The sequence below is a fragment of the Haematobia irritans genome, chromosome 4 (genome assembly GCF_050003625.1).
Source record: "Haematobia irritans isolate KBUSLIRL chromosome 4, ASM5000362v1, whole genome shotgun sequence".
In the NCBI taxonomy this organism is placed as follows: Eukaryota; Metazoa; Arthropoda; class Insecta; order Diptera; family Muscidae; genus Haematobia; species Haematobia irritans.
The window spans coordinates 106,283,714-106,310,867 of record NC_134400.1 but is presented as its reverse complement, the minus strand read 5'-3'; the positions used below and the strand labels follow the sequence as shown (position 1 = coordinate 106,310,867).

The following is a 27,154-nucleotide window of genomic DNA, read 5'->3' as shown; positions in this document are numbered from 1 at the left end:
ATTATGGGTAGTTATCACCATAGATGTGTTATTAAGAAAATTTAATATTGTGCACCAACAGCCTTCGCTCATTAATTCTTATTACGAGAACAGTTACGATTCAACTTATTTGGTAAACCGTACTTTGAATATGCCAAATTTATTGTGGCATGAAATATCAGGATAAATATGAAAATGTTTAAGGTTTGTATTACGACCGCAGGAAATAATTGATGATGGATCCCATAAGGACCCAGTTAGAAAAAATTGCAATCGCCCTTTGAGACAGATTGTTCCAATTCTACTATATTCCTCAAAATGAATGCTGGAACAGTGGACAGTATTGAAGCATTACCTCATTAGAGAAAAATTGGAAGAAAAGTGTCCTAAGAAATTAGAGAAAGTATATGTTCAAATACCAAAGATTTATCTTAAATTTTTAGTTTATATTATCAAAAGTATGAATACCGTTAACAAAACATTCCAAAGCGAATCCTCCTAAACGTGAGTACTATGTTCGGTTTTCGAGTTGAAAATCACTTTATTTTCGCGATTACTTTTCCTGAAATAATCAAAATTATAAATGATTGAGTTATTGAGTTAATTTATCTGCTTTATATTGAACTGTTTTAGTAAAGTAACCGCGAAAATTTCAACTCGAAAATCGAACATAGTGCCTTCCTTAAATTGTTTATTAATTATATTTAACAAAAATATTATTACAAATATACATAAATTTTGTAAGAAAGTTTGTAAAAACGTGATTTAGCAGATATCGACTATAAAACTTCTTTGTATATTAAAAACATTAACTAACTTCACTGGTCGATTGACTACAGCTGAAGTAATCAATGACCTTAGTTCCGATCACCTGCCTGTTAAATTGTCTTTGGACGGAAGTAATGGGGACGCGGTACGTAAGTTTTTTGATTTTAAGAATGCCAACTGGCATAGATTTGGTCGTCATATAGACGTATTTCTTAATGTACCCTCCGAGAATGATCTTATTACAACGGAACAGATTGATTCGGCTTTAGATAATTTTACTGACACTATCAACGAAGCAATCTCATTTGCTGTTCCATTAAGACAACTTAAGTCATTCAATCGAAAATTGCCACGAAGCACCCAATCTCTGATTACAAGGCGAAATTCATACCGCCGTGACTGGCTTCGTTATAGAAATATTGATGACTACTATGAATTTAAAACATTGAATTCCGTCATAAAGTCACAGATAGAACAATTTAGAAACAGGTCTTGGAACCGAGTGTTATCTACTTTAGACAAAGCGTCACGGCCTTTTTGGAACCTGACAAAAATTATTAGAAACAAAACAAGAACAATCCCAATTTTAAGAGAGAACGATAAACGTTATTCTACAACTGAGGGGAAATGTGAGGTTTTGGGTGAAACATTTCAGAAAAATCGTAATTATTCAGCTAATTTTAGCGACACTGTTACGGAAAGCCTTGTTAATGACACAATTAATGAATTCAGGTCAATTCCAGATCCCTCTATATCTGGTACTAATTTTGAAAGAATCCATGCCATTATAAAAGGACTTAAGGTCAGGAAAGCGCCAGGTATAGATGGTATAAATAATTACTGTCTTAAATTTCTCCCCAAAACTGGCGTAAAATTTCTAAAAGTTTTTGTCAACAGCTGCCTCAAATTAGGATATTTTCCCTACAGATTTAAAGAAGCCAAGATGATAGCCATTAGGAAGCCCAATAAACCCGCCAATGTGCCATCTTCATACCGCCCAATAAGCTTATTGTCTTCCGTGAGCAAGATATTAGAAAAGATCATTAAGGACAGAATCGTAGAGTTTTTAGACGATAATGATATTCTCCCCCCACAACAATTCGGATTCCGTAGGGAGCATAATACCGTACACCCTCTAGTCAGAATACGGAATATAGTTAAGTCGAATTTTGAGAAACAAAACTCCACAGGAATGGTTCTATTAGACATTAAGGCAGCATTTGATTCCGTCTGGCATGATGGCTTAGTCTATAAATTAATACGACTTCAGTTTCCCACTAATTTAATACTGATTATAAAGAGTTTTTTATCGTCACGAACATATAGGGTTCACATAGGCTCTACACGTTCAAAATTGTTCAATATTACTGCTGGGTGTCCTCAAGGAGCATGTTTATCACCTATACTCTATAATATCTACACATCCGATATTCCAAATTTAGAGAATTGTACTACTTCTATATTTGCGGATGACACTGCAATACTATCTTCTGCTAAACTAGCCTCGGACATAATATCCAATCTAGAATCGGCACTCAGTGTGCTAAATGACTATTTCAATAAGTGGAAGATAGCAGTTAATTGTGAGAAAAGTCAATCGATTTTCTTTACTAGGAAGAGAAAATTGTGCTTCTTACCACAAACTTGTATTGTTTTACGTGGTGAAGAAATTGAATGGGAAAAATCGGTAAAGTATTTAGGTGTTACTTTAGATCCGAAATTAACCTACAAAGATCATATCTCATATATCGTCAACAAATGTAATGTACTGATTCGTACCCTATATCCTTTTATAAATAGGAAATCAACATTAAGTATCGATAACAAGATGTTAATTTTCAAATCTATATTTTGTTCTGTTGTATTTTATGCTGCCCCCGTGTGGGCTAAAAGTGCAAATTGCTATCTACAAAGACTTCAAGTTCTACAAAACAAATTGCTAAAGATGATATATAATCTACCCCGAAGCTACTCCACTTCTCGATTACATGAAATTGCAGATATTGATCTCATAGCAGTTAAGATAAACAGATTATCTGAAAATTTCAATTCCAAATGTATAGTATCTGTACATAATCACATTGTAGATCTAATATCTTCTTAGTATATAAAATAGTTTTTAAGTAGTATTTAGGAAATTTTTAGCATATAAAAAGTTCATATAGGTTTTTTGGAAAATTTTTACCTTCTATTGTAAATATTAATAATTAAGTAATCTTTCATCGCATTTTGTAATATTTTAGCAGAAAAAGGAAATACCCTTAAACTCTTTAAACTAAGAATCTTAGATGTAAGCAATTTATATATTACTATGAATACAATAAACAAATTGAATTGATTTGAATTGAAAACATTAAAACAATATAGATAGGTCACAAAACGACATCACAATCCGAAAGTTGTGGACAAATTTTACCATGAATTGACATAAATGACAAAAAACTGAAGAAAAGGGGGTTCCGCATTACTTAAAAACCAATGATGATATAAATTATTTTGATATCGTAAATAAATTTAAAGATATAATTGAAAGGCCTGATTATTTTATAGACGCTTAAAAAATAATTTTAAATAGGATTTGTTCACCAATTTGTATGAATTCGCAAAATATATTTTAACTTGACCTCATAGCAGTATTTATTTCTTAAGTTTTTTTTTGTATAAGTTGATAAAAAGAATGTGTCACTTTTTGTGCCACTTTTCAAAAATAATTGTGCCCCTTTTTTCGACGTTTGCCACTTTTTGTGCCACTTTTTGAAAATTCCCAACGGTAACCCTGATGATGAATGAATTGTGCAGAATAGATTATTGTTATATCTAAACCACATAGTGGTTAGGGTATAATAACTTTTATTTGCCGAAAAATGTGCCTACCAGAAATATTGATTTTAGATCGCATAAAATATATACCGATCGACTCAGAATCACCTCCTGAGTCGATCTAGCGCTTGGTGTCCGTCCGTCCGTCCGTCCGTCTGTCCATGTATTTGTTGTTCGCAGGATTCCGGTCGCAATTATTAACCGATTGTGATGAAATTTGGTACATTGTGTTTTTTGGGCACAAGGACGAACGCTATTGAATTTGGAAGAAATCGGATCAAATTTAGATATAGCTCCCATATATATGTATCGCCCGATTTCAACAAATGGGGTCATGTTGCGCTTTATTACTCACCGATCATCGTCAAATTTAACACAAAGAAATATTTTTCATCACTCTTCAAGTGTGCAAAATTTCATCGAATTCGGTACAGATTTAGATATAGCTCTCATATATAAAACACTTATTTATCAACCGATCTTACTAAAATTTAGCACATGGTAACCTTTTGTGGTACTCGTATTAACCAAACCTACAAAATATCTTCCAAATCGGTTCAGATTTAGATATAGCTCTCATAACTATGTATCGCCCGATATTCCCAAATTTGGCCATAAACCCCTTATTTATCAACCGATCTTACTTACAACCGATCAAACTTGGCTTACTTTAATCTTTTGTAATACTAGCAATATGTGCCAAAAATCATCGAGATCGGTTCAGATTTAGCTATAGCTCCCATACATATGTATCGCCCAATTTTCCCAAATATGGCCATAAAACACTTATTTATCAATTGATTTTTCTAAAATTTAGCACATGGTAACCTTCTGTGGTACTCGTATTAACCAAACCTACAAAATATCTTCCAAAACGGTTCTGGTTTAGATATAGCTCCCATATATATGTATCGCCCGATTTTTAAAAATTTTCCCCTGATAACCTTATTTTTGACCATAGTGGCCTCATTTATTAACCGAACTTACTCAAATTCAGCAAATGGTAATCTACTGTAATATCAACTAAACCTGCAAAATATCATTCAAATCGGTTCAGATTTAGATATAGTTCCCGGATTATGCATCGCCTGTTTTTCAAAAATTTACCACTAATGACTTTATTTATGACCATAATAGCCTTATTTATTAACTAACCGCAAGGTAACCTTCTCTGGTATCAACCAAACCTGCAAAATATCATCCAAATCGATTCACATTTAAATATAGGTCCCATATATATGCATCGCTTTTCCCGATTTTCCCAAATTTGACCATAGTACTCGTATTTATTAACCAATGTTACACAAATCTCAAATTTTGATGAACTAACCGATCATAAAGGGTGATTCTTTTGAGGTTAGGATTTTCATGCATTAGTATTTGACAGATCACGTGGGATTTCAGACATGGTGTCAAAGAGAAAGATGCTCAGTATGCTTTGACATTTCATCATGAATAGACTTACTAACGAGCAACGCTTGCAAATCATTGAATTTTATTACCAAAATCAGTGGCAGAAAATCCGCTTTTTTATCGACAAATTTTGTTCAGCGATGAGGCTCATTTCTGGTTGAATGGCTACGTAAATAAGCAAAATTGCCGCATTTGGAGTGAAGAGCAACCAGAAGCCGTTCAAGAACTGCCCATGCATCCCGAAAAATGCACTGTTTGGTGTGGTTTGTACGCTGGTGGAATCATTGGACCGTATTTTTTCAAAGATGCTGTTGGACGCAACGTTACGGTGAATGGCGATCGCTATCGTTCGATGCTAACAAACTTTTTGTTGCCAAAAATGGAAGAACTGAACTTGGTTGACATGTGGTTTCAACAAGATGGCGCTACATGCCACACAGCTCGCGATTCTATGGCCATTTTGAGGGAAAACTTCGGAGAACAATTCATCTCAAGAAATGGACCGGTAAGTTGGCCACCAAGATCATGCGATTTGACGCCTTTAGACTATTTTTTGTGGGGCTACGTCAAGTCTAAAGTCTACAGAAATAAGCCAGCAACTATTCCAGCTTTGGAAGACAACATTTCCGAAGAAATTCGGGCTATTCCGGCCGAAATGCTCGAAAAAGTTGCCCAAAATTGGACTTTCCGAATGGACCACCTAAGACGCAGCCGCGGTCAACATTTAAATGAAATTATCTTCAAAAAGTAAATGTCATGGACCAATCTAACGTTTCAAATAAAGAACCGATGAGATTTTGCAAATTTTATGCGTTTTTTTAAAAAAAAAGTTATCAAGCTCTTAACAAATCACCCTTTATTTAGACTTATGTTATAGTCGACCCCGCCCGACTTTCTACTTTACTTACTTGTTTTTTTTTTTTATAGTGTAGAGGGTATAATAATACACTTTATGACACATATACTTAGCATATTGTAAATATATCTACTTTGTTCTCTTCAACAGTCAATCCAAGCATTTCTGGAAAGCATCGATCGTCAGCAGCGAACACGTTTAAAAATGGACTCTTTGACAATGTCCTCACCTGAGAGACATCGTGCACTAAGGCACCAATATTCCACGGATAATATGAATGCGATTCCACCGTTTAATATACCCAATTTACGTATTGATCAACGTAAAACATCCAGTGCCGAAGATATGGCCAGGAAGAATTCTGGAGGTAAGTACATGTTTTTTGACATACACTACAATAGCATAGCCGATGTAGGGAATTAAATTTCATCTTTAGACATTTGCACTTATTGAAAAGTCGGCTTTTGACCAATTAAACCTTCTTAATATTGCCTTCTAAATTCTGTGTTAGACTATATGGACTCTATGTTAAATAAAATTAGGCAGAATAAATACCTATATAAGCAGGGCCGTCTTTAACGTTTTAGAGGTCCTGGGCATATAAGTATAATGGGGCCCCTATGACTTTGACAGAAAACTAGTTTGTTATAATAAACAAAGCAAAATAGATATACAAGGTTTTTATTGATACTCGCATTAAGCGAATAGATAAATGTAATATTTGCCACAGACGTAACTTCCTTAGCATTCACAGGTTAGCGATTAAAAATCTATTTAAGAATTCAATTATATTAGAATTCAAGAAATTTCAGTTTATTAATTCTTTTGTAAAAAAAATACGAAAAATTAGGAGCAAAGGTAGAATTAGAAATTTTAAAAAATAATCGATCGATGGTTGATGGTACTTTAAACCGGCAACTGTAACGATAATCGATTAGAATACGCGACAGAGCAGAGTACCTTTAAACGACTTAATTCTTTTACAACTTTTTGCAACTCAATGATCTTTTCTCATGGACATCACAGGTTGGCGTTAGGTTAGGTTAGGTGGCAGCCCGATGTATCAGCCCGATGTATCACTTAGACTATTCAGTCCATTGTGATACCGCATTGGTGAACTTCTCTCTTATCACTTAGTGCTGCCCGATTCCATCTTAAGTTCAATGACAAGGGACCTCCTTTTTATAGCCGAGTCCCAACGGCGTTCCACATTACAGTGCAACCACTTAGAGAAGCTTTGAAACCCTCAGAAATGTCACTAGCATTACTGAGGTGGGATAATCCACCGCTGAAAAACTTTTTGGTGTTCGGTCGAAGCAGGAATCGAACCCACGACCTTGTGTATGCAAGGCGGGCATGCTAACCATTGCCTCAGGGTTGCCGCCTAATTTATGTCGTTTGAAGAGGAACCCTTCTAGATTTGAGACAGGCCAAATCGTTAGTAGGTTAGGTGGCAGGCCGATGTATTAGGCTCACTTAGACTATTCAGTCCATTGTGATACCACAGTGGTGAACTTCTCTCTTATAACTGAGTGCTGCCCGATTCCAAGATAAGCTCAATGACAAGGGACCTTTTCCTAGCCGAGTCCGAACGGCGTTCCACATTGCAGTGAAACCACGTAGAGAAGCTTTGAAACACTCAGAAATGTCACCAGCATTTCTGAGGTGGGATAATCCACCTCTGCCAAGAGTGCCAAGAGTGCCCAGTGGGAAAGTGGGGTCTGTATATAAGGCTCTTAATTTCTTGATCATTTTATATAGAGGAGTCTAGAAATAATTATGAATGGCTATGGCTTTTAGAGAGCCAAACCACATCGGATGAAATTTACAACTCCATGAGACTCCAGAAGTCAAATTTGGGGATCGGTTTATATGGGGGCGATACCCAACAATGGTCTCATATGGCCCATTTGCAATACTATCCGACCTACATCTATAACAACTTGTACGAAGTTCCAAGTCAATAGCTTGTTTCGTTCGGAAGTTAACGTGATTTCCACAGACGGATGGACATCGCGAACCAGAATACATTTGCTTTATAGGATTTCGATACACACCATATTTAGCACACCTATAAACCGATCCCCAGATTTGACCTCCGGTGCCTTTTGGAGAAGCAAAATTCATCCGATCTGCTTGAAATTTGGTACATGGTGGTAGTATATGATATTTAACAACTATGCCAAAAGTGGTCCATATCAGTCCATAATCATATACAGCCCCCATATAAACCGATCCCGAGATTTGGTTTTGGAGCCTCTTGGAGGAGCAAATTTCATCCGAGACAGTTGAAATTTGGTACTTTGTGCTAGTATATCGCCGTTAACAACCATGCCTAAATAGGTCCATATCGGCCTCTAAAGGGTGATACGATCAAAATTTGGTGAAGGGAAAACGCGTGTAAATCGGTGAAATCTTTTATTTAAAAAATCAAATTAAATTTCTTTTTCAAGTTCAATTAGTATAAAATTCAGGAAAAATATTCAGTTAGGCTTTCGCTTTTCCAAATCCGAATTGCCGGGCCTCACGCTTGACACCTGCCATCAGATTTTGTACAGCCACCTTGTCCACCTTCTTCGCCGCAGAAAGCCAGTTTGCCTTGAACTGCTGCACGTCCTTAGCAGTTTTTTGGTCTTCTTTAGGTTCCGCTTGACAATAGCCCAGTATTTCTCAATTGGGCGGAGCTCTGGCGTGTTGGGAGGGTTCTTGTCCTTGGGAACCACCTGCACGTTGTTGGCGGCGTACCACTCCATGGCCTTTTTACCGTAATGGCAAGATGCCAAATCCGGCCAAAACAGTACGGAACAGTACGGAACAACCGTGTTTCTTCAGGAAAGGCAGCAGACGTTTATTCAAACACTCTTTCATGTATATTTCTTGGTTGACAGTCCCGGAAGCTATGAAAATGCTGCTTTTCAAGCCACAGGTACAGATGGCTTGCCAAACCAGATATTTCTTTGCGAACTTTGACAGTTTTATGTGCTTGAAAATATCTGCTACCTTTCCCCTTCCTTTTGTCGTATAAAACTCCTGTCCCGGAAGCTGCTTGTAGTCGGCTTTGACGTAGGTTTCGTCGTCCATTACCACGCAGTCAAACTTCGTCAGCATCGTCGTGTACAGCCTCCGGCATCGCGCTTTGGCCGTCGTATTTTGTTTATCATCGCGATTTGGAGTCACTACCTTCTTGTAAGACGATAGTCCGGCTCGTTTTTTGGCTCGATGCACGGTTGTAGACGATACACCCAGCTTATTTGCGGCATCTCGGAGAGAGAGGTTAGGGTTTCGCTTGAAACTACCGGCAACTCTCTTTGTCGTCTCAGCGGCTTCCGGTTTTCGATTTCCCCCGATCCAGACTTCCTGGCTGTGGACAAACGTTCCCCAAACACTTTAATTACATTTGTAACGGTTGATTTGGCAACTTTTAGCGATTTTGCCAGCTTTGCGTGCGAGTAGCTGGGATTTTCGCGATGCGCGCGCAAAATTTTGATACGCTGCTCTTCTTGCTTGGACGGCATTTTGACAACTGAAGAGTGAATTCCAAAATCAAAATAGGAGCAACATGTTACACACACACACACCTTCAAAATGAGGGGTGTTCAGCTTTTTTAAATGCAAAATTGAAAGAAATACGTCACGTTTATATTGACCAAATTTTGATCGTATCATATAGCCATCAGATAAATCGATCCCCAATCACACAAAAATTGGTCCATATCAAGTTCATAATTGTATATAGCCCACATATAAGCGACCCCCATATTTCAATTCTGGTTCTCTACGTTTTGTCTAATATATACCACGTATGGACTAACTCACAATTTAGAAAACGATGTTAAGAAGTTTTAAGATACCACAACTCTAGTAATTCGATTGTGGATGACAGTCTTTCGTAGAAGTTTCTACGAAATCCATGGTGGATAATACATAATACATATATACTTGTTTACTTTAATTAAAATTTAATTAGACTAGTTTACAAAATAAAATTGTTTCCATGTACATTTGATGAGATGTGACTTTTCTTATGTATTTTGATTTGCTAAATCGTTAATGTCACGTAAATATTTTTTTTTTCGGTGTAGTACCATAACCCATCTAATTCAGTCTTTAGTATAACTTTGCACGCGAACCATGGTGAAGGCGAAAATAAGAACTTTCACGCGCATATACTTCTTACTTATTTCCTTTCCTCTACTTTGAGGTCTCATTATACCCGCCACCATAGAATGGTGACGGGGGTATAATAAGTTTGTCATTCCGTTTGTAACACATCGAAATATCGATTTCCGACTATATTCTTGATTAGTGAGAAATTCTAAGACGATATAAGCATATCCGTCTGTCCGTCTGTTTGTCTGTTTAATCACGCTACCTCCGGCGGCGGCGGCTTGACGGCTGAGCCGATATAAATTTGTTCACTCGGCGGCGGACAATTATCCATTATAAAATCAATTTGAAGTTAATCGAATGGTAATGAGATTAGTTGTACAACCTATCTTACACACAAATTTACTTTTCGTTCAAATTTTCTGAGCTAAATTTTTGCTAAATTAAATATGATTGGTTGTGTTAAAAAATTTGGACAAAATACGAAAATTTAATAAAAATTGTTCTGATTAAATCGATATTTTTAATTACTTGGCGGCTAAATTTGAGTCGAGATGAGTCGACATATTCGGCGGCGGCGTCGACTGGCAAAAAATGGTCGGCGGCGACTGAAATCGGCGGCGCGACTCGGCGGCTTCATTCTCTGAGTCCCCATATAAACCGACCTCCCGATTTGGGGTCTTGGGCTTATAAAAACCGTAGTTTTTGTCCAATTTGCCTGAACTTGGAAATCTAGAGGTATTTTAGGACCATAAAAAGGTGTGCCAAAAATGGTGCCTATCGGTCCATGTTTTGATATAGCCCCCATATAGACCGGTCTCCCGATTTTACTTCTTGGGCTTTTAGAAATTGTATTTACGATTCGATTTGCCTGAAATTTAAAATCTAAAGGTATTCTAAGACCACAAATAGGTGTGTCAAAAACGGGTTGTATCGGTCCATGTTTAGGTATAGACCGATTTATGTAGACCGATCTCCCGATTTTACTTCTTGGCCTTCTAAAAACCGTATTATCATTCCGATTTACCTGAAATTTTAAATCTAGAGGTATTTTAGTACCAACAATTTGTGTAGCGCAAATGGCGCATATTGGCCCATCTTTTGGTATAACCCCATGTGGACTGATCTCCCGACTTTACGTCTTGGGCTTCTAAAATCCGTAGTTTTATCCAATTTGCCTGGAATTGGAATTCTAGAGGTATTTTAGGACCATCAAAAGGTGTGCCGAAAATGGTTCTTATCGGTCCATTTTTGGGTATAGCCCCCATATAGACTGATCTCTCGACTATACTTCTTGGGCTTCTTGGGAATTCGTAGTGTTTACCCAATTTGTCTTAAATTGGAATTCTAGAGGTATTTGAGGACCATTAAGAGGTGTGTCGAATGGTGAGTATTGGTCCATGTTGTGGTATAGAACCTATATAGACCTACCTCCCGAATTTATTTCTAGTACCTCTAGAATCCGGCTGACCACAAATAGGTCGAGCCAAAACATCGTTCGACACACACCATAATAGACCGATCTCCCGATTTAACTCCTTGGGCTTCTAGAAACCGTAGTTTTTATCCGATTTGCTCGAAAATGTAAATATACTGGTATTGTAGACCCTCAAAAATCTGTATCGTTTTTATTTTTACCGGTCCATTTGGTATAGACCGATATATACCGATTTCTCTTCTTGACGGTATACCCAAATTAAAAAATATTTCCCTCCGGAATGAAATTTTAGACAAACGATATTCCCCTTTCGTATAAAGGATTTTCGTTTAGAGCAAATAATCCAAATTTTTGATAAGCGATTCAACGATTGTCTCTAAAATTTGTGTCAAAAGGAAACTTTGCTTGTCTAAAATTTTGTTCCTCAGAAAAGTAAATTCTTCTTTCAGCAGGCACGCTGCTCATGCAAATTGCTTGAAACTGAAAGTACAATTTCCAGATTTTACTACTCGCAATCATTTAAATAATGGCGGTAAAAATCTACAGATTTAAGATTTCAAACCAAGGCGTTATTTCATCATTTGCACGATAAGTTTATGATTTCTCTAAAACTCAAACAAAAATTGTTCTTATAAATCCAGAATCTGATCTAGTCTTCATAAGTAGAATCTTTACATTTATATTCGGGAAGCGTACTGGATGAACTGATTTGCTGGTGAGAATATTTGTCATCAAACCTTCTGAAATTCTATATATTATCAACTAGCCCGCTACGACGAAGAGTGTTCAAAGGAAACTATTATATTTGATTCATGGTGGTGGGTATTTAAAATTCGGCCCGGCCGAACTTACTGCTGCACGCAAAGAAAAAAAACGTTTGGAAAACGTGTACCGAAAACATTTTTCTTTTGCTAGAGTTTTTTGAATTGCTTCGAAAATTTTAAACTTTTATCACCAAAAAAATTCATTTGTTACAAAATTTTTATTTTTTCAATAAAAAAAGTTATTTTTGAAACAACAACACAGTCCATTTCGTTTATATCAAACACTGTTCTTTTCTGACTTTAGGTCTTTAATAAGACACATTTTACAGTTCAAAATTTAATATACTACAATGTAATGTTGAACATTTTTTCGGAATCTTTCGAACATATCTGGAATATATATATATAAAAAAAAAACAAAAAAGCAGGGATCGAACCCACGACCCTTGGCATGCAAGTCGGACGTAGCAACCACTGCTCCACGGTGCCAAACTAAATGTTTGTTTCTGTTAAATAAACTTTGTTTAATCGGTTCGTGGGCGCCGCAAGCTATGCTATATAAATATAACTTATATGGATATTTGTCTATTGATGACCATAACAGGTACATAGCTCAGTGGTTAGTGTGTTGGCTTACAAAGTGCATGGTCCACGGTTCGATTCTCCGTCCAGGCGAAAGGTAAAAAAATTGTAAAACTTTATAAAATCGTATAATTTCTTCTACATTGTTGGTATTACAAGAAAAAGGTGTTAAGAACTAAAAAACCTCGTGGACGTGAGAAAGATGTGAGGGAAAATGCAATTAGCAAGAAAACAATTTTTTTTTTTGAGTTTGTCTTTATGAAATTGTTTTTACATCCTGGAAAAGAATAAAAGTTTATGACAAAAAGTTTATACTTTTCTACCAAATACACTTCCTTACAGCGAAAAGCAAATGAGAAACGAACTTTGTTTGTCTAAAATTTCGTTTGGGAGGAAAGAATTATTTTTTTGCGTGTGTATATACTTGTTCAATAATACCATTGTTTTGCCTATAGTGTGTTGGATGACGACATGACACTTATCCGCCTATGGAGAGTGAAAAGTATTCACATTCCAAGCAGCTAAACTGCCAATGACAGCAGAGGCAGGAGTTCCTCGACATAATTTGTTATCCCGTCTCTTTCTCTCTCTCTCCCTCTCTCTCTTTCATTTCAAAAATTGAATGCCAGTTATTCGGAACAAATTAAGTTGACATAATTGACATTTATCTCTGTGTATGGCAATTTGTCATCCTTTCATGTCCTCGAAAACTTTCCATCATTGCCATTGAAGTTGTATCGATGTTTAACTGATGGCAACGCATAGCCATTGTCAAATTGATCTTTTATAGACCAATGAATTGTCCATTGCTTCGTTAAAAAACAAAAAAAAAACTAGAGAGCTTAATTAAATTTGGCAGTTATAAATGTCTATTGAGACAGATCTGAATATAATTGGATATGGTTAAAGAATATCCGACAAATGGGATAAAAGAGATTGAGTCATCGATTATAACTTAACGAAAGAAATTTAGTGTCAGCAAATACTTTCATATTCCACTAAGCAATTCATTGAGCGGATGACAATTATAGTTGAAACAACAACATGCCATAGATAATGCAATAATCGAAATTAAATATTTTTTATACACAATACTATCGACTGGATATATTAACAAATTTACCATTAGGTTGGTGAAACAATGAATGTCGGCTCGTGGGCGCCCAAAACTATGCTATATAAATATAACTGTTTGTGTTAATAGTGCGTTGCTGACTATAGCGATAATTGTCTGTTGATGACAATAAAAGCTACGTAAATGGTATTACGGTCAAAATTTGTTTTATATAAACTTGACGTATTTCTTTCAGTTTTGCATTTAGAAACCTGAACACCCCTCATTTTGAAGGTGTGTGTGTGTAGAATGTTGCTCCTATTTTGATTTTGGAATTCACTCTTCAGTTGTCAAAATGCCGTCCAAGCAAGAAGAGCAGCGTATCAAAATTTTGCTCGCGCATCGCGAAAATCCGAGCTACTCGCACGCAAAGCTGGCAAAATCGCTAAAAGTTGCCAAATCAACCGTTACAAATGTAATTAAACGTTTTTCGACAGCCAGGAAGTCTGGATCGGGGGGAAATCGAAAACCGGAAGCCGCTGAGACGACAAAGAGAGTTGCCGGTAGTTTCAAGCGACACCCTAACCTCTCTCTCCGAGATGCCGCAAATATGCTGGGTGTATCGTCTACAACCATGCATCGAGCCAAAAAATGAGCCGGACTATCGACTTACAAGAAGGTAGTGACTCCAAATCGCGATGATAAACAAAATACGACGGCCAAAGCGCGATCCCGGAGGCTGTACACGACGATGCTGACGAAGTTTGGCTGCGTGGTAATGGACGACGAAACCTACGTCAAAGCCGACAGCAAGCAGCTTCCGGGACAGGAGTTTTATACGGCAAAAGGAAGGGGAAAAGTAGCAGATATTTTCAAGCACATAAAACTGTCAAAGTTCGCAAAGAACTATCTGGTTTGGCAAGCCATCTGTACCTGTGGCTTGAAAAGCAGCATTTTCATAGCTTCCGGGACTGTCAACCAAGAAATTTACGTGAAAGAGTGTTTGAATAAACGTATGCTGCCTTTCCTGAAGAAACACGGTTGTTCCGTACTGTTTTGGCCGGATTTGGCATCTTGCCATTACGGTAAAAAGGCCATGGAGTGGTACGCCGCCAACAACATGGAGGTGGTTCCCAAGGACAAGAGCCCTCCCAACACGCCAGAGCTCCGCCCAATTTAGAAATACTGGGCTATTGTCAAGCGGAACCTAAAGAAGACCAAAAAAAACTGCTAAGGACGAGCAGCAGTTCAAGGCAAACTGGCTTTCTGCGGCGAAGAAGGTGGACAAGGTGGCTGTACAAAATCTGATGGCAGGTGTCAAGCGTGAGGCCCGGCAATTCGGATTTGGAAAAGCGAAAGCCTAACTGAATATTTTTCCTGAATTTTATACTAATTGAACTTGAAAAAGAAATTTAATTTGATTTTTTAAATAAACGATTTCACCGATTTTCACGCGTTTTCCCTTGACCAAATTTTGACCGTATCACCCTTTAGCCCAATGGATAAAGTGTTGACTTGGTTCGATTCTCGAATGTTAAATATATTCTCATATTGCTAAAATGTTAATACTACTCTCAGTGCAAATATTCCAAGTAAATCGGAATGAATCTTTGGCCTGCAGTGGACCTATGAATCTAAATCGTGCGTAAGATATAAATGGGAGATATATCTAAAGCACGTAAATCGGAGCATAAATTTGGCTTCTGTGGTCATAAGAATGTAAATCGGGCGAAAGACATACATACGAAAATACATTAACCGACATCATCTAAATCGGTTCAGAGTTAAATATAGGTTCAGAGTTAAATATAGCTATCTTTGGCCCGATATGCACCTACACAGTCTCACACAAGACTACATACGATTAAAGAATTTGTATTTTCTTTAAATAATAAAATATAATAAAATATGCATATACATGCTTTTATTTTTGTAAAATAATTTGAAAAACAAAGTATTTGTTAATTTTTAAGATTTTTTTTTTTAATTTTTAAGATTTTTTTTTTTGCGTGATTTACAAACAACAAGAAACATGTTTAGTTAGAAGGTTAAAAACTCAGGCGTATGTAAACTTGTGTAAGACTGTGTATATGCCCCCTGAGGCAATAATTTCATATTGATTTGCTTCAAATATTGCGCAAAGAGGATATTTGACAGTGACGTCGAGTGCGCCAAATTTGGTTGAAATCGGCTCAGATTTAGATATAACTCTCATATATATCGATTTACATTCTTATGACCACAGAGGCCAAAATTTTACTCCAATTTACGTGAAATTTTGCAGAGATAGTATACCTAACATTCTATCTATACGAGGTACAAATCGGTTCAGATGTAGATATAGCTCCTATATATATCATTCTCCCGATTTACATCCTTATGACCACAGAGGCCAAAGGACATCCGTCCTATGACAATCCCATGTAAAACTCTTCGCTTCTGCGCCAATTTTGCACCACTTCCGGATCCAAAAGGAACATTTTCACTACTTTTTTTGGCGACGCTTTTTTTGCTGGGTTTTGATGGATTTTTGTTTTAATTAAACATTTTGTCGTATCAATTAAATTTTTAATTGAATATTTTTCAAAATACAATTACAATTTTGATTGCTAATATTTTGGTGAATTTGTTTTTTCTCTAAAATTTACTGGATTTAAGATGGTGGCAAAAAATTTAGTCTACACAGTGGTGAAGGGTACCATGTTTTGGTATGGTCCCCAGATAAACCGACCTCCCGATTTGGGGTCTTGGGCTTATACGAGGCAGTTCGGAAACTTCTTAGCCTAGCACAAAAAGCGAGGTATAAACAGAAAAAAGTTAAGTGTTTTGGAAACTTCCATCTCTGTTATGACAACATGTTAAATTTTGTTTCGATCTGGCAACTCCTTCATATAGAAACAGCTGTTCAAAAAAAACGCATCCGCAATTTTTATACCCTTCACCACTACTGTGGTACGGGGTATAATAAGTTTGTGCATTTGTATGTAACGCCAAGAAGGAAAAGTCTGAGACCCATCGTTTAGTATACCGATCGTCTTAGAATTAAATTCTGAGTCGATTTAGCGATGTCTGTCTGTCTGTCTGTCTGTCTGTCTGTCTGTCTGTCTGTCTGTCCGTCTGTCTGTCTGTCTGTCTCTTGATGTATTTTTGTGTGCAAAGTACAGTGTCTGTCTGTCTGTCTGTTGATGTATTTTTGTGTGCAAAGTACAGCTCGCAGTTTTAGTCCGATTGTCCTAAAATTTGGTATAGGGTCCTGTTTCGGCTCAGAGACGATCCCTATTGATTTTGGAAAAAATCGGTTTAGATTTAGATATAGCTGCCATATATATTTTTCACCGATCTGGTCATAATTGGCGTGTATATCAACCGATGTTACTCAAATTCCGTACATTCGAATATTTCAACAGTCTCAAAAAACTTGCAAAATATCAGCCAAATCGGTTCAGATTTAGATATAGCTCCCATATATACCTTTCGCCCGATTTACACTCATTTGCCCACAGAGGCCAATTTTTTGCTCCGATTTAGTTGAAATTTTGCACAGGGAGTAGAAGTAGCATTATAGCTATGCGTGTCAAAATTGGTTGAAATCTGCTCAGATTTAGATATAGCTCCCATATATAGCTTTCGCCCGATTTACACTCAAATGACCACAGAGGCCAATTTTTTGCTACGATTTAGTTAAAATTTTGCACAGGGAGTAGAAGTAGCATTATATCTATGCGTGTCAAATTTGGTTGAAATCGGTTCAGATTTAGATATAGCTCCCATATATAGCTTTCGCCCGATTTACACTCAAATGTCCACAGAGGCCAATTTTTTGCTACGATTTAATTGAAATTTTGCACAGGGAGTAAAATTAGCATTGTAGCTATGCGCGTCAAATTTGGTTGACATCGGTTCAGATTTAGATATAGCTCCCATATATATGTTTTTCTGATTTCGACAAAAATTGTCAAAATACCAACATTTTCCTTGTTAAATCGGCACTGCTTAGTCGAAAAGTTGTAAAAATGACTCTAATTTTCCTAAACTTCTAACACATATATATCGAGCGATAAATCATAAATAAACTTTTGCGAAGTTTCCTTAAAATTGCTTCAGATTTAAATGTTTCCCATATTTTTTTACCCTTCACCACTACTGTGGTACAGGGTATAATAAGTTTGAGCATTTGTATATAACGCCAAGAAGGAAAAGTCTGAGACCCATCGTTTAGTATACCGATCGTCTTAGAATTAAATTCTGAGTCGATTTAGCGATTTCCGTCTGTCTGTCTGTCTGTCTGTCCGTCTGTCTGTCTGTCTGTTGATGTATTTTTGTGTGCAAAGTACAGCTCGCAGTTTTAGTCCGATTGTCCTAAAATTTGGTACAGGGTCCTGTTTCGGCTCAAAGACGATCCCTATTGATTTTGGAAAAATCGGTTCAGATTTAGATATAGCTGACATATATATTTTTCACCGATCTGGTCATAATTGGCGTGTATATCAACCGATCATCTTCAAATTCCGTACATCCGAATATTTTATAATAGTATCGAAAAACTTGCAAAATATCAGCCAAATCGGTTCAGATATAGATATAGCTCCCATATATAGCTTTCGCCCGATTTACACTCATTTGCCCACAGAGGCCAAGTTTTTGCTCCGGGAGTAGAATTAGCATTATAACTATGCGTGCCAAATTTGGTTGAAATCGGTTCAGATTTAGATATAGCTCCCATATATAGCCTTCGCCCGATTTACACTCATATGACCACAGAGGCCAATTTTTAACTCCGATTTAGTTGAAATTTTGCACAGGGAGTAGGTTAGGTTAGGTAAGGTTATGTGGCAGCCCGATGTATCAGGCACATTTAGACTAGTCAGTCAATTGTGATACCACAGTGGTGAACTTCTCTCTTATCACTGAGTGCTGCCCGATTCCATGTTAAGATCAATGACAAGGGACCTCCTTTTTATAGCCGAGTCCGAACGGCGTTCCACATTCCAGTGAAACCACTTAGAGAAGCTTTGAAACCCTCAGAAATGTCACCAGCATTACTAAGGTGGGATAATCCACCGCTGAAAAACTTTTTGGTGTTCGGTCGTAGCAGGAATCGAACCCACGACCTTGTGTATGCAAGGCGGGCATGCTAACCATTGCACCACGGTGGCTCCCACAGGGAGTAGAATTAGCATTGTAGCTATGCGTGCCAAATTTGGTTGACATCGGTTCAGATTTAGATTTAGCACCCATATATATGTTTTTCTGATTTCGACCAACATTTTCCTTGTAAAATCGCCACTGCTTAGTCGAAAAGTTGTAAAAATGACTCTAATTTTCCTAAACTTCTAACACATATATATCGGGCGATAAATCATAAATAAACTTTTGCGAAGTTTCCTTAAAATTGCTTCAGATTTAAATGTTTCCCATATTTTTATACCCTTCACCACTACTGTGGTACAGGGTATAATAAGTTTGTGCATTTGTATATAACGCCAAGAAGGAAAAGTCTTGGACCCATCGTTTAGTATACCGATCGTCTTAGAATTAAATTCTGAGTCGATTTAGCGATGTCCGTCTGTCTGTCTGTCTGTCTGTCCGTCTGTCTGTCTGTTGATGTATTTTTGTGTGCAAAGTACAGCTCGCAGTTTTATTCCGATTGTCCTTAAATTTGGTATAGGGTCCTGTTTCGGCTCAGAGACGATCCCTATTGAAGTAGAAAGTAGGAGTAGAATTAGCATTGTAGCTATGCGTGCCAAATTTGGTTGACATCGGTTCAGATTTAGATATAGCTCCCATATATATGTTTTTCTGATTTCGACAAAAATGGTCAAAATACCAACATTTTCCTTGTTAAAGCGGCACTGCTTAGTCGAAAAGTTGTAAAAATGACTCTAATTTTCCTAAACTTCTAACACATATATATCGAGCGATAAATCATAAATAAACTTTTGCGAAGTTTCCTTAAAATTGCTTCAGATTTAAATATTTCCCATATTTTTATACCCTTCACCACTACTGTGGTACAGGGTATAATTTTTTACTAAAATTGTGTTCCACCCTAGTGCATTAGCCAACTTAAATTTTGAGTCTATAGATTTTGTAAAAGTCTATCAAATTCTGTCCAAATCGAGTGATATTTAAATGTATGTATTTGGGACAAACCTTTATATATGGCCCCCCAACACATTTGACGGATGTGATATTGTATCGAAAATTTAGATCTACAAAGTGGTGCAGGGTATAATATAGTCGGCCCCGCCCGACTTTAGACTTTCCTTACTTGTTTTAGAATGGAAAAATTAGAAATGCGTGCTGTCATTAAATATTTACATATAAAAGGTTTATCGGGACAAGAAATTCATAATGATATGGTGAATGTGTTAGGTGAAAGTGCTCCTTCATACGCAACAGTAAAAAATTGGGTTGCTGAATTTAAACGTGGACGTCCAAAAACAGCAACAACAACAGAAATTGTAGCCAAAGTGCATGATATGGTATTAAATGATCGACGAATAAAAGTGCGTGAAATTGCTAATATCATGGGCATCTCAAATGATCGAGTCCATTTAATTTTGCATGAAGAACTACAGATGAAGAAGCTTTCTGCAAGATGGGTGCCGCATTTGTTAACAGTCGATCAAAAACGCATAAGAATGAATATTTCTCAAGCTTGTTTGGGTCGTTTCATAACTGTTGATGAGACATGGATCCAGAGACAAAAGAACAATCCAAACAATTGACTGAAGCTAGAGGAAGTGCCCCAAAGAAGGCAAAAACAATTCAATCGGCTGGTAAGGTTTAGAGGTGTGCACGTGACACGAAATTGTCGTGACTCACGAAAATGTTCGTGATTCGTGCGTGAGTCGTGAGTCACGCTCATGACAACAGCGTGAGTGTGCGTGATTAACAAACCAAAATGTCGTGCGTGAGCGTGAGTCACGAAAATAATATCTTCGTGAGTGTGCGTGATTAACGAATTACACTCACGACAATATTCCTGCTCACCAACATAAAACGCTTAAGAGTTAAATTCAATTACAATTCTAGTGACACCTGAGATGTTAAGAGTTTAATAACACTCTCGATTTTAATAATGCTCATGTTTTCAGACACTTCGGTAAGGTAAATTAATTATAAAATTATTCGTGAGTCACGATATTTTTCGTGAGTCACGGTATTTTTTTTTTGAGTCACGACGTTTTCGTGCGTGAGTGTGCGTGAATACAAATTTTCTTTTCGTGAGTGTGCGTGAGCGTGAGTCTTACCAAAAAATATCGTGCGTGAGTGTGCGTGAGTGTGCGTGAGTATGATTTTTCTGTCGTGAGTGTGCGTGAGCGTGAGTAAACTATTACTCACGTGCACACCTCTAGTAAGGTTATGGCAACGGTTTTTTGGGACTTCATTGATCGGCTAAGAAGTTTCCGAACCGCCCTCGTATACCGGCCCGCCCGACTTTAGACTCTCCTTATTTATTATGTAATTTGCTTGCATGTAAAAGTTTTTTAAGTACGCTAGTTCAATAAATTAAAAAATTGAAAAAATTATACACAAATATAGCATACAGGTTTACTAAGATCATGTCTCCCACTAGATAGTTCAAAATTTCTTAAAATATGTAAATTTTACCAAATATGCGGCCATCTTTAACTCCGTATATCACTCAAGACATTTTTGCAATTTTGAACTCCAATTTTTTATACCCTCCACAATAGGATGGGGTTATATTAACTATGTCATTCCGTTTGTAACACATCGAAATATTGCTCTAAGACCCCATAAAGTATATATATTCTGGGTCGTGGTGAAATTCTGAGTCAACCTAAGCATGTCCGTCCGTCCGTCCGTCACAAGTAGTTGTTATTGATGTAGGTCGGATGGGTCCATTTTTACGTATAGCCCCCATATAAACAGACCCCCAGTTTTGGCTTGCGGATCCTCTAAGGGAAGCAAATTTCATCCGATCCGACTGAAATTTGGTACATGGTGTTAGTATATGGTCTTTAACAACCATGCAAAAATTGGTCGATGTGGACCACAAACTAAGAAATTTTCTTTAACAAGTGAAAAAAATAAAAATAAAAACAAGTAAGGAAAGTCTAAAGTCGGGCGGGGCCGACTATATTATACCCTGCACCACTTTATAGATCTAAATTTTCGATACCATATCACATCTGTCAAATGTGTTGGGTGCTATATATAAAGGTTTGTCCCAAATACATACATTTAAATATCACTCGATTTGGACAGAATTTGATAGACTTTTACAAAATCTATAGACTCAAAATTTAAGTCGGCTAATGGACTAGGGTGGAACACAATGTTAGTAAAAAATATGGGAAACATTTAAATCTGAAGCAATCTTAAGGAAACTTCGCAAAAGTTTATTTATGATTTATCGCTCGATATATATGTATTAGAAGTTTAAGAAAATTAGAGTCATTTTTTCAACTATTCGACTAAGCAGTGGCGATTTTACAAGGAAAATGTTGGTATTTTGACCATTTTTGTCGAAATCAGAAAAACATATATATGGGAGCTATATCTAAATCTGAACCAATTTTAAAAAAATATTCATATAATCTCATGTGTAGAAAATTTTATTTATGCATAGGTATGTATACCATGTTTTTATAATATTAAATTGAGCCGACGGGCTCTTTGGGCAGCAAATAAATCAATGACTTCTTCAGTCGGCACATTTATTCGGCGATGAACCGACATTAATGCCAATCCATTGAGTCTACTCTCGCTAGTCGAATTTCTAAGATACGTCTTTAAACTCTTCATTGTTGAAAATGAACGTTCGGATTAGCACGTAGTAACTGCAGGGATGGAAAATGCAGTACTATAGTAGTTTTTTCAATACTTTTCACCCCGGTCAGTACCGTAGTACCCCCGCGAAGGATTTAGTACCTTTTGTGTAGACATTTTTGAGTCGATATCAGATTTATGGTACAATAGCTTTGACAAAATATTTTAATATTTTGAGAAAGTCTTTATCAACCTTATTTGCTAATAGTCTTTTACAAATATGGCAAAACAGACATGTTCATGTGGGAAGAAAATCTCGATTTTGTAAAAGACATAGTCAAAAACAGGATTTTATTGAACTTCAAGAATGTTTTAGTCGAAAAAAGAATGCGATTCTATATTATCGATTTTTTATTTCGGTAGAAAATGTTGTCAAAATTTTATTTCTATATAGAATTTTTGCATAATTTTATTTTTATAGAAAAATTTGTCAAAATTTTATTTCAATTGAAAATTTTGTAAAAATTTTATTTCTATAGGAAATCTTTGCAAAATTTTATTTCTATAGAAAAAATTTTGTATTTTTTTCTGTAAATTTTTTTTGCAAAATTTTATTTCTATAGAAAATGTTTGCAAAATTTTATTTATATAGAAAATTTGGTCAAAATTTTATTTTCTTTAAAATTTAGTCTCTTGGCAATAATCTTCCAGTGAAATTTTTGTTGAAATTTAGTAAAAAGTACCTTTCCGCTCAAAAAATACCTTTTTTGTACTTTCTTAAAAATTGTATTTTCCATCCCTGAGTAACTGGAAAAGTGACCAAAATTTTTAAAAGAATATGCACGTTTGGAAATATCTCTTTATTGCACTCTCCAAGTGCTTCCATCGCTGAATTAGGCAGGTTCTTTTCGCAGGTTTTGCGCCATTTAATTTACAAATGTGTGTTTGGCTGTTTCGTAGTTGTTGCGAGTCATGTTCACAAAAAGAACAACAAACACACATAAAAAGCAGAAAGACATTTTCCAAAAATGAAATTTGTGGTGCGAGAACAAAAACAATTTGTTTTTTCGACCGTCGTTTGACGCACTTTTCAACTAGTATTCTATGAATTATGCAAGTTTTATAGGTAAGCGTTTTTCAAATTGAAACCTCCAGCTTTTCTTCAACATCTTCGATAAGATTTTTCTATGCAGCTAAAAATATTTATATATATTTATATAAAAACATTCATTCATTTCGGGGCGGGGGGGGTTTGATCCCCCTCATCCCCCCCCTAAATACGGCCTTGCACTTGACTATAGTACTAATTGTTCTTCTTGTGCAAAATTTTAAGCAAATTAGGGTAAAACTCTGTCTTCTGGGGCCATATAATTCCATATCGGGCGAAATATATATATATGGGAGCTATATCTAAATCTGAACCGATTTCTTCCAAAATCAATAGGGTTATATTCTGAGACAAAACACATACTTGTGCCAAGTTTGAAGTGGATTGGACTAAAACTGCAACCTAGACTTTAATTACAAAAATGTGTTCACGGACAGACGGACATGGCTATATCGACTAAGGAGTCCACCCTGATCATTTTTGCCAAAGACACCATGTGTCTATCTCGTCTCCTTCTGGGTGTTGCACACATATTGTAAGTACTCTAGACTTGTGCATAGGAGGCTTTGAAAAAAAAAGAGGTTTGAAAAAAAAATCGATGAAGGAGGTTGGAAATTGAAAAAAAGACTGATTGTCGTTTTGAAAAAAATTGGATTGTCGTTTTGAAAAAAGTTGGATTGTCGCTGAAAAAAAAATAAAGAAAACGAAACTTATTGGCGCTTTAAAAAAAAAAGAAATTTTAAAACAATAAAGTTTGGGAAGGACGGGACGAAAATTTCGCAAGGGTAAGGATTAAGTCAGAAAAGAGGATTTTATACCCTTCACCACTACTGTGGTACAGGGTATAATAAGTTTGTGCATTTGTATGTAACGCCAAGAAGGAAAAGTCTGAGACCCGTCGTTTAGTATACCGATCGTCTTAGAATTAAATTCTGAGTCGATTTAGCGATGTCCGTCTGTCTGTCTGTCTGTCCGTCTGTCTGTTGATGTATTTTTGTGTGCAAAGTACAGCTCGCAGTTTTAGTCCGATTATCCTAAAATTTGGTATAGGGTCCTGTTTCGGTTCAAAGACGATCCCTATTAAAAAATCGGTTCAGATTTAGATATAGCTGCCATATATATTTTTCACCGATCTGGTCATAATTGGCGTGTATATCAACCGATCTTTCTGAAATTCCGTACATCCGAATATTTTATGAGTCTCGAAAAACTTGCAAAATACCAGCCAAATCGGTGCAGATTTATATATAGCTCCCATATATAGCTTTCGCCCGATTTACACTCATTTGCCCACAGAGCCTAATTTTTGGCTCCGATTTAGTTGAAATTTTGCACAGGGAGTAGAATTAGCATTATAGCTATGCGTGTCAAATTTGGTTGAAATCGGTTCAGATTTAGATATAGCTCCCATATATAGCTTTCAACCGATTTACACTCAAATAACCACAGAGGCCAAATGTTTGCTCCGATTTAGTTGAAATTTTGCACAGGGAGTAGAATTAGCATTATAGCTATGCGTGTCAAATTTGGTTGAAATCGGTTCAGATTTAGATATAGCTCCCATATATAGCTTTCAACCGATTTACACTCAAATAACCACAGAGGCCAAATGTTTGCTCCGATTTAGTTGAAATTTTGCACAGGGAGTATAATTAGCATTGTAGCTATGCGTGCCAAATTTGGTTGAAATCGGTTCAGATTTAGATATAGCTCCCATATATAGCTTTCGCCCGATTTACACTCATATGACCACAGAGGCCAATTTTTAACTCCGATTTAGGTGAAATTTTGCACAGGGAGTAGAATTTGCATTGTTGCTATGCGTGCCAAATTTGGTTGAAATCGGTTCAGATTTACATATCTCCCATATATAGCTTTCGCCCGATTTACACTCATATGACCACAGAGTCCAATTTTTAACTCCGATTTAGTTGAAATTTTGCACAGGGAGTAGAATTAGCATTGTTGCTATGCGTGCCAAATTTGGTTGAAATCGGTTCAGATTTAGATATAGCTCCCATATATATGTTTTTCTGATTTCGACAAAAATGGTCAAAATACCAACATTTTCCTTGTAAAATCGCCACTGCTTACTCGAAAAGTTGTAAAAATGACTCTAATTTTCCTAAACTTCTAATACATATATATCGAGCGATAAATCATAAATAAACTTTTGCGAAGTTTCCTTAAAATTGCTTCAGATTTAAATGTTTCGCATATTTTTTTACTAACATTGTGTTCCACCCTAGTGCTTTAGCCGACTTAAACTTTGAGTCTATAGATTTTGCAGAAGTCTATCAAATTCTGTCCAAATCGAGTGATATTTAAATGTATGTATTTGGGACAAACCTTTATATATAGCACCCAACACATTTGACGGATGTGATATGGTGTCGAAAATTTAGATCTACAAAGTGGTGCAGGGTATAATATAGTCGGCCCCGCCCGACTTTAGACTTTCCTTACTTGTTTGTTATCGAAAGTATAGAAGAAAAGCCTGTCGGTACGAAATTCCAGCTGCAGTCTTACCCTTAGCACTCAAATGTCCTTTGCATTCAATTTTTCTTGAAATGGCGAAAGTTAATTGATTTTATTTAATAACATCGACCGCACATGATACTGGCCATCGATATTGCGCTAAATAAATCAGAATCAAACGAATCACAATTTAAAAAAAAAATAAAAGTACAAATGACTAGGTCCTCAAGATAAGTCTGGGAATATATTGGGCCAAATTGTCAATAATCCGGGGATACGGATGCTGGAGTTAAGAATTAAATGGATTTTTTTCATTTAGTTTAAGATATGCACATTATTTATACATAGTTGTTAATCAGCAAGGAAAACTTTCAACAAGCGCTTGTCGACGAAGTTTTTTTTATTGTGAGTACCTCATCGTTTATCTTAATTATATCCACTATTTCACTTCTATATTATATTATTATTCTAATATTTGTTAATTTATATACTATACATTTATTGTAACAATTCATTCCGTTTTAAAATCCATTTTTTTCGCACACTTAACGAACTTAATTTGTTTAATTCAGAGAGTTAGAATTTTCACTTGTACTTTTATATAAAAAAAAACAACCCAAAATGTCTAACTAAATATACTTCAAAATATCGAAATTGAAGATATGAATTGTTATTCGGGCTGACTAAAACTATTAGTGTCGGCAAGGTAGGGTGGGGAAATCGACGCATTGAGGATATCAAGAACCGCTAGATATCCCATTTCGATTTTCATCCTTAGAATTCTGAAAGTATCGCTTTATGTACCTTTAATTTATTATTTTGCTACCTTATAATTTAATAAATTTGTAATGGATTGAGACCCATCTTCTGAACCAAGAACAACCCCCATCACTGAGCATGGCCGGATTAGATGGTAGCACAGGTTAAGGAAGATAGGGCCTAGAGAGAGAGTCGTTAGAATATGCACTAACTTATAATACCCTGTTCCACAGTGTGGCGCAGGGTATAAAAATTCTTGAATTTGTCAAAAAATATTTACTTCATT

The 27,154-nt window shown here is 36.3% G+C and overlaps 1 protein-coding gene across 1 annotated transcript in view; it reads left to right on the top strand.

Annotated features, from left to right (window-relative positions):
- bma (SCY1-like protein bma) overlaps nt 1–27,154 on the top strand; it is a 327,192-nt gene that overhangs the window by 199,701 nt on the left and 100,337 nt on the right. The window contains exons 15-16 of the mRNA XM_075306514.1: nt 5,987–6,203; nt 26,686–26,700. Coding sequence (XP_075162629.1) covers nt 5,987–6,203; nt 26,686–26,700 — 232 coding nt within the window. The remainder of the gene's footprint in view (nt 1–5,986; nt 6,204–26,685; nt 26,701–27,154) is intronic.